At 42.2% G+C, this 13630-nt stretch overlaps 1 protein-coding gene across 5 annotated transcripts in view; it reads left to right on the forward strand.

Annotated features, from left to right (window-relative positions):
* The first annotated feature begins 278 nt into the window (after nucleotides 1-278).
* Nucleotides 279-13630, forward strand: part of MCF2L (MCF.2 cell line derived transforming sequence like) — a 154326-nt gene continuing 140974 nt past the window's right edge. For 3 of the 5 annotated variants that reach the window (XM_033512985.1, XM_015634516.3, XM_033512955.1), the window contains exons 1-2: nucleotides 282-366; nucleotides 10710-10908. In XM_033512985.1, the coding sequence (XP_033368876.1) occupies nucleotides 10731-10908 (178 nt within the window). In that variant the 5' untranslated portion in view covers nucleotides 282-366; nucleotides 10710-10730. Of the gene's footprint in view, nucleotides 367-10709; nucleotides 10909-13630 lie in introns of all 5 variants that reach the window. The other 2 variants (XR_004496485.1, XM_015634587.3) reach the window with 2 other exon arrangements.

A 13630-nucleotide genomic window follows, 5' to 3' on the forward strand; every position in this document is an offset into this window, starting at 1 on the left:
AGGAGGCGCTGCTGTTTCCCCAGCCCTTACAGGTGCTGGAGGTGAGCGCGCCCGGGCCGGGGACGAGCGCTGCGCTGGCCCCGCCGCACAAAGGCCCCCGGCCGCCTCCCGCCGAGCACGCACGGGGCGGGGGATGCCGGTGCCGGGCCGAGGATCGGAGCTCGGACAAAAGGCAGCTCCTCTCCGCCGCCTCCCCGCCCGCGGGCGGAGCCCGGCGGCGCCTCCCCCGCACTCCATCCCATCCCATCCCTCTCCCTCTCTCCCTCCCACGCCGCGGGCCCCGGCGGGAGGCGCTGCCCCACTCGCCCGGGCGAGCTGCTGAGCGCCGGCGGCAGCGGCCACCTGGTCCTGCGGGCAGGGCGGGAGGTGAGTGCGGCGGGCTCCTCGTGGCCCGCGGCAGCCCCCGGAGCGCCCGGCCCGGCCCGGCCCGGGAGGCGGCGGTGGCGGCGGGGCCGGGCAGCAGCAGCAGCAGCAGCAGGAGCGGCAGGAGCAGCAGCGGGGCACGCCGCGCTCACCGGCGCTCCGCGGAGCGGCTCTGCCCGGCGGCGTGCCGCTCCCTTCCTCGCTGTTTGCCCCCCTCAGCTTCGGCGGCTATAGGTCCGGGCTGGGGGAGGAAGCCAAACAAAGGCAAGCACGGTAACCTGCCTGAAAACGAGCGGACAAATAAGACCCGGGGCGCTCGGCGCGGGATGCCCTCTCCTCCCCGGGGGCGTGGGGGTAGCCGGGGCTGCCCCTGCTCTGCGGTGCTTCGAGCGGGGATTGTGCCCTTGGGGCTGCTTCCCCGAATTACATCTCCGAGTTATATCCCCGAACTGGAGAAACAAAGCGGTCCTTTGGTACGAAGAAGGTGTTTTAGACGCGGGGTGTTGCTGGCTGGTGTTACCTGCAATGGTTAATCGCGGGGACTATAAAGAAGGATGTTTCTGCCGCTTGTGGTGTTTATTTACGTTTTGTGTTTCACTGGGGCTGGACTATTAAAATAAATTTGCCAGCTGTGTTTGTAGATTGTTGGTGGTTTTGTTGTTTTGGGTTGTTTGTTGGGGGTTTTTTACTTCTGTTTCTTTTGTATCTACAAAAGGAAGGAGATTTAAGTGTTTGTAATCTAAAAACAAGAAGTAGAGGTTTATTTGAAGATATTTTTAGCCAAAAATCTTGAAAAGGAATTTTAAACTTTTTCACGATGGACATGGCAATGGCAAGAGCCTATTTGCTCTTCCAAGCCCTTTATTTCCTTTATACAGCTAGTTTGATTTAATGATTTCAGAATGACTGAGAATGTGAATAACAGAGAAATAGAAAAGCTCAGAAAGCAAATAAATAGAAGCCAAATTTGTTTTCTAAAAGATCTAGATGTAGGTTGGCTTTTTATGATAATCATAAGTGCTTTCTGGAGTTTATTAGTACAAAGAAAGCTTTTCTGGCTTGGGGAGTGGATCAGTTGAATGTTCAGTAGCAGGGTCTGTGTTTATTAAAGGTACTTATCTTGTGCAAGCTTAGTTAGCATGTTGAAAGAGAAATAATATTATTCTGAATAGAAGTAAACATAATTTTAGTAAGAGGGGAGAGGAAAAAAGATTTGATGTGGACCCTAATTCAAGAAGGTGCTACATCACATATTTGGTAAAGGCACAGCGGTAGGGAATTGAGCATTGTTTCTGTACTTCATGTTGCATGTCTGTCCTTTCTTGTGTTTTGGGCCTGGCTGCTACCCCAGAACCCTCTTGTCCATTTTTCGATTTTTATCCCTTCTGTAGGGAGGCCTGGGTCACATGCACGTGTTTTTGTTTTTTTTTTGTGTTGAACTTTGCAATTCTTGGGTTTCAGATGTCTTCCAGAAGTGATATGCTTCACTGATTTGGCGCTGGACTATACAAAAGTAATTACAGAAGTTGCATGGAAAGGCCTTTTGTTTTGTTTTGTTGTTGTTTTTTTTTAATGATGGAGGTCTGCAAAATCCGTCTTGAAGGCAGCCACCTGTGTGCAGTGTTGAGGCTTTGCAGGAGCTTCAAAATAGCTATCGGATTTAATCGTCTTAAAACATACATCTGCTTGAAACTTCAAACACAGTGCTCCTTTCACAATTAAAATTGTCAGTTGCTGTTTCTAACAAAATTACCCTGTTGGGCAAATCTATAACAACTTCATTAGGAAGTATTCATCATCGTTACTTAACAGGAAATTAAATCCAAGTAGATAGGAAGAGAACTTGCCTCTTCTTTCCTAGAGCATTGCCTTCACCTTGCACTTAGGTTCAACAAATTCTGCAGGTACAGGACATTGGCAGTGCTCTCCATCTCTGTAGACAGGCAGCTGGGGAAGGTTTCTTGAGCCTTAGGAAACCACAGCCATGCCTTTTTCTCCTTCTGTGTGTGTGATGGTACAAGACTGAATGCTGAAGCTAAGAGTCTTGAAGGTTTTCTTGGTGGGTTATTGCAAAATGCTTTTGATCTGCCACCAGCTGGGGTTGGGGTGGGGGGGAGGAGGAAGAGAAGGGACATGTGGAGTAGATGTTCTGTGAGCCCTTTGAAACTGGACACCTATTATATGTTTGTCAGCAAGTCGGTGGTATGAAGTGACCCAAGTGATCTCTCGGGGACTTGTGTCCTCTAAGTGGAGCAAAGCACGTACTCCTGTTTTACGGTCACTGAACAAAGGCACTCTCCTTGGAGCTTTCTGCAGAGAAACGTCTTAGATGTTCCAGGTTCTGATTTCAAGAGAAACTGCTAATATTCTGATGCTTGTTCCTGTGATAAATAAGTTAAGAACTAGAACATGCCATGTACTCACTGACTTTCAGAAAGTAGCATATATTTTTCTTCTTTCAGCTGAATTAGTGTAGGAGTTGGGATTTGTGTGCTTGGCCACAGGTACCTCTGAGTCAAACAAATGGGACTTGTGTAGTGTCCTCATGCTGGTGGGCAGCATCTTGTGTTTGTGAGTGGAATAATGCATTGGTGAGATGGGAGTTTGGGTTTATCATGACAACAACTTGAACAAGGGGAGATTTATCAGTCCCTTGAAATAAGAGGTCAAGTACAAAACCACCTCATTCTCCACAGAGTACTGCTTAGAGCTATCAGCTTCTATTGTGTTTCAGGCTTAATCTAAAAATGAAACCTGGCTTGTCATTTTCTGGGGTCTTGGAAAAAAATCTCTGAAATGTGATCTGAGTGAAAATAGATACAGTGAACTGTTCTAGAGAAGTATAAGCTGCTCTCCATGCTGCTTTAGAGGACACCATGTTCAGGCCAGTATTTTATTTGATGTCTCATGGATGGAAAGAGGAATGAGTGGGAAAGAAAGCTGGGGTTGTGGGGGTAGTATGAGGGGGCAGGAGGAAAAGTTTAGATGTCTGAGCAAAAGCTCCATTTTCAGGAATGTAGGTGGTTTGGTGGGAGTTTTAGAGACGAAGAGAATTATGCTTTTGCTAATAATGATCTCTAGGCAACTGGAATTCTATAACATGGAGGTTTTCTCACGTTTACATTAACACTCCTCAGACTCTGGCTTTTCTTTGGTTATAGTCACTGAAAATATGGAAATCTTGCATTTAGCATTAGACATCAAGTTTGTACAGAAGGAACAAGCCCCTTTTCAAATTTCATGTTGTATAAAAGTTGAGGGCCTCTGTTTTTCTCCTGTTTGCAAAGGGGAAGTGTGTGGGATGCATAAGGTGCAGGTTTCTATAGGACATGTGATGCAGCTCAGGTGAGGTTGCTTACAGCCAAGTCCATACCTCATTTAATTTCTGTTGTTTCCTTGTCCTCGTGCTCTTCTCAGACAGTCCATGGATGGCTTGGTGTGCACTGGGCCCGCAGCTCTGAAAAAGAAGAGAATTTGACCGAGTACTGGAAGCTCTTCCTGCACTTGATTGCAGAGTGGGTAGGGGCAGGCAGTGGGGAAGGTTACTCAAGCCTTGGGAGCTCAGCTACCCTCTGTCATCCTAGCTTTATCTTTTTATTGTTTTTGTTAGAGGTCTTAAAATATAATGCACAATTCTGAGCTGACTAACAAAAGTAAACTTCTTACATATTTCTGCCCCAAAAGGAGGAAGGAAGATAGCTGAGTGACTTCATTTAAACGTGTAAGCATTCCTCATAGAAGAAGTGGCTACCTAGAGGATGAAAAGTCAAATAAATAAGAAATTGTTTCTCTTATGAAACACATTTGATTTTTTTTCCTTTGTAGAGGCCTTAGGTTAGGTCTTGCTAAACAGTCTTTCATTTTCTTTGAAATTCGTATTTTCTACATAAGCGTGTTGATGACTTTTAATGCTTTGTGAAAGGCTTTTAAATACAAAATGAGACCCTTTATCTTGAAGGACTACTTAGTATTCAAGTTAAATGTTGATCACAGTACAACTCCAAATGAGAAAAGATTTAGTCTTTAAATTGATTTTGCCTTAAAACATGTGAGGGTATTCTACATACCCTAGAGAGAGATTAGAATGGGGCTTTGTTGCTGATGATTTTTCCTTTTCATCCTTCTGAACAAAATGTAAAAGGACTGGGAGAAGGGCAAGAGTAGCAGTACAAGATCTCTGTAGGAAGACCTTGAGTAATTTCATGGACTTTACTGAAATCCAAAAGTGTTTTATTGTTTTTATTACAGGACTCATTCTTTGTGGCACTCAGTTGGTAACGTATACAAAAGTGGGACTTTTGTTTATACAAACTCAAGTTCATGTGCAGTTGCCTTGAACTCTCTGGAGACAAAGTAAGGGTCTGATGAGCCTCAGAGGATGCACATCTCTCTTACTCCAGGGAATGCTGAAGTCATGTGGGTCATCAAAAAGATTCTTTACTTAGACATCTCAGTTTCACGGATGGGAGGAACCTGGGCTATAATGTGTGTCTGATGTATTTTGCACTTTCTCCTTGAATTGGGCAATGGGAAGAATGGCTGGCCAGCATTGCAAAGCACAAAAATTTGGAATAATGGTGCAGACAGATAAATGCACCTGAAATAAGATTCTCATCAGAGCAACATTGATGGTTTAAATACCATTCAGAGTATTTTAATTCATTCTAAAATAAAGAGATACTGTTATAGAGATATTGGTACCCAGTTCAGTCCAATTCTCCTGCAGGGGATGAGCCCTTAGATCATCATCTGGACTCTGCTGCCTCTATTGATGTTGGTGTACTGAGCTTGGTGAATTACTAAGTTTAAGCTTGCTATCCAGGCTGGATATTAAACAGTTTTTCTTTAAGGGCATTGGCATAAAGTATCATCATGTTTATGGAAAATAAGTGTGTGAAGTCCTAGTAGGTGCTAAATTGGGAGCAGTTTTCCCCACACAAATACATTTTATTTCTCAGTGACTTAAATGGAACAATGATGAAAGCACAGTAGAATGCTGCACTGATTAAATGCTGAGGGAGGTAATTCACAGAACAATCTGAAAATATTGGACAAATGGTCTTAGAAGTGAGATATATTTAAATGTTTGTGTTACACATGCCTAGAAAAAAATACTCTTCACCAGGGAAATGGATGAAGAAATTGTATCAAGTGTCAGCAGCAGTGATCTAGTAACAGAGCATGGATTGAAGGTGATGGGGACCCTGGGAGTTTGGTTTAAGTGCCTTGGTGAAGTGGCTGCAGAAAATGGATTTAAGTTTCTGAGATAACTCTGTCCCTTACGTAATCTGGTTACTTTCTAAGATAATAATTAACTACTGCCTTTGCAATGTTATTCTTGAATTAAAGGGGGACTTTTAATAGAAAAGTAAAGTAAATTCAGTGAAGTGTGTGTGCAAAGAGATTGAAATAGGACTCTTGCTTTTAAAAACTGTTATTTTGTCTGACTTTCTTAAGCAATGTTTCAGGAAGCATTTGCACCTTAATTAAGGAGTAATGTAGAGTTAAGAATTAAGGATGTTAAGAATATTATTACTTATGTACAGTTCATGGGCCCACAGGTAGAGAGATCCTGGCTGCAGTGTAGTTTACCAGTGCCTTTGTGTCCTGACAAATGAATCCAAATTCTGCTCCTGCTTTTCCTTGGGTATTTCACCAACTTTGCTGTCTGCAATCTAGTTTAAAGCAAACAGAAAAACCCAAACTCTCAAGTGGTATTGGTTCTAGCATATGAAACTGAGGTTTGGGAGCAGTTGTTCAGATCTGTAAATGTCAAAAGGAGGTTTCAGTCTTGGGCTTTTTCCATGGTGTATCAGCCTAGCTTTATGCTGGCTGAGAGTATGAGTTTATCTTTGGATGCTTTGAAATAATAAGAACAGCTACTTGTGTCTTCAGAGTCACTGCAGTGATCCAAGTGGAGATATATCCATCAGGGATGCTTTGACTTGTTGGAACATCTTGTATTAGCTCATAAACCAAAATAAAAAGTTGTGATTGTTTGGAGTTTCTCTTTTCCTCTTTTTTTTATGTTTCTCTTTTTCTAGTCAATCTTGGTCAGTAGTTTTATGAATGTGCAAGCTGCCTCTCTTCATGGAAGTGTGACAAACATATACAGTGACTATCTCTCAGTCCTCATCTATTTTTTTCCCCCAATTTCTTAGCACATGGAGTTCCTAGTCTGTTTTCTTAAGATCCAAGTTCACATTACTGCTCTTAAAATCAAGACGACCAGTGGATCAGAAAATAATTAAGGACTAAGGTCATACATGATTGTCTCTAACTGCATGCTTGTGTATAATTATTTCTGCTAAGTCTTCAGGACTTTCCATTCCTTAAAGAAAGGCAATAAATTAAAAAATTATTCCTATTAGAGTAATTGCTGACTTATTATCATAGATCCAGCTGCTTTTCAGTTCACCTTGCACAGGAGCAAGGAGAAATACTGCTGGAAGTTTCTGGGATTCTTCTCTCCTGCAGAGAAGACTTCCTTCCCTATCATTGCCCCAATACCTGGGGTAAAAAGTGGGGAACTTCAAACTTTGCTAAGCAGATTTAAGAACTAAAATCTATTTAGTGTCTCAGATGTAAGGGTAATGGAAAGAATTCCCCCTGCTCCCACAGAATTAAAAAAGAAAAATTGAATTGCTAAGAAGTGCTATTTTTTATTAAACCCACTGTGCTGTTCAGGTACCTGCATGTGCACACTTGTGTCATTGCACATGGCATGACAGAGTGTTGTAAAGGCAGAAGCAACTTGAAGCTGTGTCCTATTTGCTACGTACATTATTTACTAGAAGAAGGTGCATTAGTACAGCTGGAAGTGTTTGCCACTTTCTGTGTGACAAGGAGGATATGTGCAATGAACCTGTCCAGTTCAGCAGCTACAGAAAGAGTTGAGCAATTTGCTTTTAACTCCATTACCCATCCTCTGACAAACACTGCAAAGCCAAAGTCTGGAAACAGGCAAAGAGAACTGAGGAAATGGCGAAAATAAAATAAAATTGCTCTCTTTAAACTGGGGAGAAGATGCACCTTACTGTAATTCTTGAAGGATGTTTTATCTGGAAATCTTCTCTTCTGTTGAAGCATTGCAGTAAGTGCCATAGAGAGAGTACTTTATTCTTCATGGGTGATTCCTGAGGGATCTGGCGCTAAATGATGTCTTTTTTTGCCTTTTTTTTAAACAGATAACTCTTTTTATGTTAAGAAGGCTTTTTAAATTGAATTTACTTTGTTCAAGTCTATAAAACTGACACCTTCAAATGTAATACAGAGAATGCAGACTTACTGCTAATATCCATGGTCTGGAGTGATGCTTTTACTCAATTTAATCAGCAGCTAGAAACAGATACACTAGAAACACTTGGATTTTAATGCTTACAGGACAAATGAAGATTGTGCATCCGTTTCTTTCCTAAAGCATAAATTTGCCCAGGGAGATGTATATCTCCCCTGCTTGGGCCTGGTCCTTTTGAGATAGACTTGGAAAAGCCTGTCAGGTTCTTTGTGCTTGGAGATTATTTTTCTTGCCTATATGCCTTCTGGTGGAGAGTGGGAACAAACCCATCTCTGGATGTGGGGTAATTTCCTGAAGAGTCAGGGGAAACGAGGACAGGTGTCCTGGGAAGAATAGAGGGATGCAGTCCAGTTTTAGGGTTGTGGTGAGGAAGGTCAAGGTGAAACTGGAGCTGAACTTGGCAAGGGATGCAAAGAATAATGAGAAGGGATTCTATTGGTATGTCAGGCAAAAAAAGGAAAGTCGAAGAAAGTGTAGCCCTGCTGATGAGCAAGGCCAGCAAACTGGTAACGGTGGATGAGGAGAAGGCTGAGGTGCTCAGGCTTCACTGGCAGACTCTTCCCACACTTCTGGAGTAGATGAGCTGCAAAATGGGCACCAGGGCAGCAAAGTTCCTCCCACTAAGGTCAGGCTTGTGACCACCTGAGGAAGTCAAATGTATGGGACCTGATGAGATGCATCCCCGAGTCCTGAGGGAACTGGCTGAGGTTGTTGTCAAGCCATTCTGCATGATTTGAAAAGTCATGGCAGTCAGGTGAAATCCCAGGTGACTGGAAAAAGGAAAACATTGTACCTATCTTTAAAATGTGTAGAAAGGAGAACCCTGGAAACTACCACCTGTCACCCTCAGCTGTGTGCCTGGAAGATCACAGAACAGATCCTTCTGGAAGCTGTGCTCAGGCACAGGGAGGTGATAAGGGACAGCCAGTGTGAATTCACCAAGGGCAAGCTCTGCCTGATCAACCTAGTGGCTGTCTGTGATGCAGTGGCCCCATCAAGTGACAAGGAAAGGGTTACAGATGTCATTTGTCTGCATTTCTGTAAAGCCTCTGACACGTGCTCCACAACATTCTTCTATTTAAGCTGGAGAGAGTTGGATTTGATGGTGGACTGTTCAGTGGATGAGGAGTTGGTTGGATGGTCATGTACCACGCACCCTGAGGGTGGTGTCAGTGGCTCAGAGTCCTGATGGACATCGGTGACAAGTCATGTCCCTCAGGGGCCCGTAATGGGATCAGTGTTACTTAATATCTTCACTAATAACAAAGGGATTGAGTGCACCCCCTGAAAATTGCAGATGACACCAAGCTGAGTGGTGCTGTTGACTCATCTGAAGGACTGGATGCCATCCAGAGGGACCTGGACAAGCTCAAGAAATGGGCCCCTGGGAATCTCATGTGGTCTAACAGGGCCAAAGGCAGAGTGCTGCATGTGGGTGAGGGCAACCACTGGTATTGATCTGGGCTGGGGAATGAACTGCTCCAGAGCAGCCCTGTTGAGAAGGACTTGGGGTGCTCGTAGATGAGGCAGTGTCCAGGTGCTGCTGGACACAATCCAGCCTTGTGCACCTGCAGCCCAGAAAGCCCATTCACATCAAAAGCAGTGTGGGCAGCAGGTCAAGGGAGAGGATTCTGCCCTTCTCTCTGGGAGACCCCACCTGGGAGCTGCATCCAGCTATGGGGTCTCCCACGTCAGGAAGATGTGGACATGGTGAAGTGAGTCCAGAGGAGGGCCATGAAGATGGTCACAGGGCTGGAGCACATCTCCCGTGAAGACAGGCTGGGATGGTTTGGGTTGTTCAGCCTGGAGTAGAGGAGGCTCCAGGGATTCCTTCCAGTACCTAAGGGAGCCTGTGGGAAATCTGGAGAGGGACTTTCTTCAAGGTCATTTGGAGATGTAAAAAAGGACAATATTTTTAAGCTGAAGGATTGATTCTAGATTAGATGTAAGAAAAGAGGCGCTTTTTGTTTGGTTGTTTTTGGTTTTTTTTACAATGGGGCCATGAGACATTGGAACAGGTTGCCCAGAGAAGTGGTATTACCATCTCTAGAAACATCAAGATCAGGTTGGACAGGGTTCTGAGCAACCTGAGTGAGTTCCTTGTTGCAGGAGGCTTTGTGACTTTATAAGTCCCCAACTTTTGAGTTCCCAGCTGCCTTTAACAATGATTAATTATTTGGAAAGATCAGGATGTTTCCTCAAATGGACAAAATCTTTCACAGTTAGTGCTATTTTCATTGTTATTTCAAGAAGGGGGTGATTTTTGTTTATGTTAAAAAGCAAACCTCCCTGTACTTCTCTGGCATAAATTGAAGAGCTTATGAGTGTTTAAGTACCTGCTTGCTCTCTTACCTGTAAATACACATATAATAAGCCTGGTAATTTCTAGTTCCTGCTAGGCTAAGGGAACTGTTACCCCTTCTGCTCAAGTAGAAGGGCAGTGGTGAAGGACCTGGGTGCTGTGTCAGAAACCAAAGCATCTCCTCTTCCTGCCAGATTTCAAGTGTCAAGCTTTCATTCAGTCAATTTGTTTATGGAAAATTTGAACTGTAATTTTAGCCTCCCATATAATGGCAATCATAGTATCTTGTCCATTTTTATCGTTATCTTTTTTTCTTTCACTTATTTGGCAACCCATGTTCTGGTGTGTTCTTTCATCTAGCTATACTTGGTTTTAGAAGTTGCATTTAAGATAAATATTGACTTGTTCTGCTAAGAATACAGTGATATTGATTTTTTTTTTGCCTTTATGCAGATCACATGTGATTTGATATTTGTATACTGGTTTTATCTTTGTTTTTTTATATTAGCTTCCTGACCTTTGATATAAGCATTTTGAGAAACTACAGGGAATTCAAACTTTTTACTTTGGGTACTATACCATGGATGACTATTATAAACTCCATATTTTTTTTCTTCAAATAAAATCAAAGATATGAAAATCTGTATGTAATATTTCTCCTTAACATTTGAGCCTTTTCTTTCAAGTAGCTAGTTTTTTTCCTTATGTTTCGCAGAAAATGATTTTCTCTTTGTTTTCATATTTCAGAAATCAGCTCACAGAGTTTTCATGTCTGACTACTGGTATCGGACCCTGATCCTGTGCAAAGAAGCTGGAAGCTGCAACTGTTTTGCAACAGCCAACCAGCCTAATGAAGAGAAAGAAGAAGATACCAACCATCAGGTTGTGGTGTCAGATACCATGCAGCTTGTGCAAGATCAGCAAGAGGTGACAGAAATCACGGCAGGTGAGAAAAATACAACGTGTTTTGAAACTGGCTGCTGCCAGACTGTTAAGAAGAGGACAGATGGCTTAAAGAATTTTAGCATTTGTATCTTTCTCTAACAATGAGAGTAGGGCAGGGAGCCCAAGAAAAGGAATAGCTGAGTATTCACCAGAGGGGGCTGATGTCACTGCAAAAACAAATGTTTAATAGCAGCCAATGAAAACTTGTACTTGGAAGGACTGATGCTTGTTATAAGAAACTAAAATCGTTACATGAATTAATTGTTTAGCAAAAAATAGCTATCCCAGAGAAACCTGACCTACCTTTCTACAGTTTTAAAATCATAGTTTGTAGAAACTGTTGAGAAGCAAGTGAAAAATACCTCTGCACCATATCACATTACTTTTGTTGCTGTGGACCATTGTGGGAAATAAAAAAGATAGAAAGCTCTCAGAAGCTGTGTGAAAGCAAATCTTAGAATAGAAGAATGCAAGAATACACAGGCATGCAAGGACAGGAAACAATAAAGCTGTGTTTTAGAACTGTGTAGAGATAGGCCTTAGAAAATATAGTAAGCAAGATAATAGAAAAATGTAAGTTTAATAATAGAGCTTTATCCATTGTTTCTAAACTATGACAAGCAGGCACTGTTAGAAGCAAAGTGTATGTGTAGTTTTAATGATTGGCTCAAGCAAATGCTTGTATGCTTTTAACTCTATGCTATTAGCTAGAAAGTTTTTAAAAAGGCATTGTAACCAAAGAATTTTAGCTGTTACGGCACGAGCCTTCAATGTCTTTCGTGTCTCACCTTCTATTGATGAGGCTGATGCTAAATAAAAAGCTCCAAGAGTGCCTACCTGCAGCCCCCTCCTGTTATTGATAAAAGATCCGACAGACCATCAGCAGAGAACTGTAGTGAGTGCTAGTTTGTAGTTGCTGGGACTAAGAATACATTTTTTTTACTGTACCATCTGATTTTATATTTACCAGTGCAGGAGGTTGTCACATAGTTCATATAGGAATGGAAGCTTTGCCTAGGTAATATTGCAGATGGACTGTAATTTTATAATTTGATTAGCAGTTGCATCTAATGGCATTTGATAATTATTAACACATCTTCATTTCATTTTGAAAAATATTTTTATAAAGTCTCCTAGGTAATTAAATTTAATGAGGTAATTAAACACCTAAATATATTTATGCAAACCTCTCTAAGCTGGAAAGCTGTTCCAAAACTGGAAAGGTGGAATTCACTAAAATACAGTTTTGCTGCACAATTATAAAACAGGATATGACTCTTTTGTCCTAGCTGGAATGAACAAATGATGTTGCTACTGCAGAATGATTCATAGTCTGCTCTGACTTAACAGGAAGTAGTGATTACAGTAATCATTTTGATTTTGTACCAGTGACGTCTCAGCCAGAAGGAGGTTTCTTTTGAAGGCAACGAGGAAAGATGCAAAAACAACCCCTGCAATAATTCCAGAGGATGATGTCAGGGTTGATCAGATATGATTTCTCTGGATATAAGGTGTGTGTATCTAGACTACAAGAGAAAACTGAAGGGAAATCACACATATTCTGACTTTCTAATGGAGATCTGTGCTAGTTATGGAAGAAGGTGAAAATCTGCTTGTTTTAATTTTCTTGTTGTCCATAACTATTAGAATAGAAGCAAGAAAATGTGAACTTGATTCCTGCAGAGAAGATTTAGACCTAATTGGGGCAGTTGTTAAACAGACTACCTAAAGAGTTTGTGCAGTCTCTACTTGTTCTTAATGAAATCTCTAGTGAGACAAACCACTGCTAGAGGTGAGCTGGGTGTACTTGGTTCCATCCCAGTGATTTAAGCCAGTCTAAGAGCATTGTGCTTCTGTGGTAGAAAAAGAATCAAGTCTTGAGAAGGCAGGCCTGGAGTAGGAAGTCAGAGGAAAGATGGTTCTGTATTGTGTCATCTGGAGGGTTTCAAATGGGAAATTGCTACTTCATCTCCCCAGAAATTCAGGGGAGAGGTGTGTTGGGTTCAAAGTTGCATGTATATTCTCTGCTGAAGTGTCAGTGAATCAGTGGCTGACTGGCTAATCAACAAAAGAGGTTTAGTAAACTGCAGGGATTGAAATGAAAGCAGTGAAGGCAGACTAGGAGCTGAGTGTAGAGATGTGCTTCATAGGCATGAGACTGCCTGTATTAGCCTGCACATGCTTGACTATGCTTATTTCATCTTTTAGCTGTGGCTGCTGCCCTTCTATCACTGCAGTATGTGAAAGGGACATGAGGTTTAGTGAAAGAAGTTCTGGACTAAGTTTCCTGGCCTGAGAAGTAGCAGATTTTTCACTGGGGGCTGCATCCATGTCTGGCATGACAGCCCAATTGCAAGCCATTAATTGAAACTGCAAAGGACATGATGACACTCTTCATCTCCAGAAAAAGTGGGATGTAGTTTTTAAAAAAATAATTTTTTTTTGTTGTCTTTTGACTTGAAGACAGCAGTGTGTAGACTGGGAAAGGAGCTTTCCCAGAACTAGGCAGAGACTACATGAGAAACTTAGTGGTAGATAATTTTCTGCAAAAGTTTATGAACTCTGCAGGTAAATGAAGTATGAACGGTTTTGTGCCATATTTAATACTGTTGTTGCTAGTGTTGAGGATTGGCTGAATCATTGTTTGTGGATATTTTATTGGGCTTTGATTTTCAACAAATCATTCCTCTTAATTCATGCAATTTGTATGTTAAGATTTTCTG

The sequence above is a fragment of the Parus major genome, chromosome 1, assembly GCF_001522545.3.
Source record: "Parus major isolate Abel chromosome 1, Parus_major1.1, whole genome shotgun sequence".
Lineage (NCBI taxonomy): Eukaryota > Metazoa > Chordata > Aves > Passeriformes > Paridae > Parus > Parus major.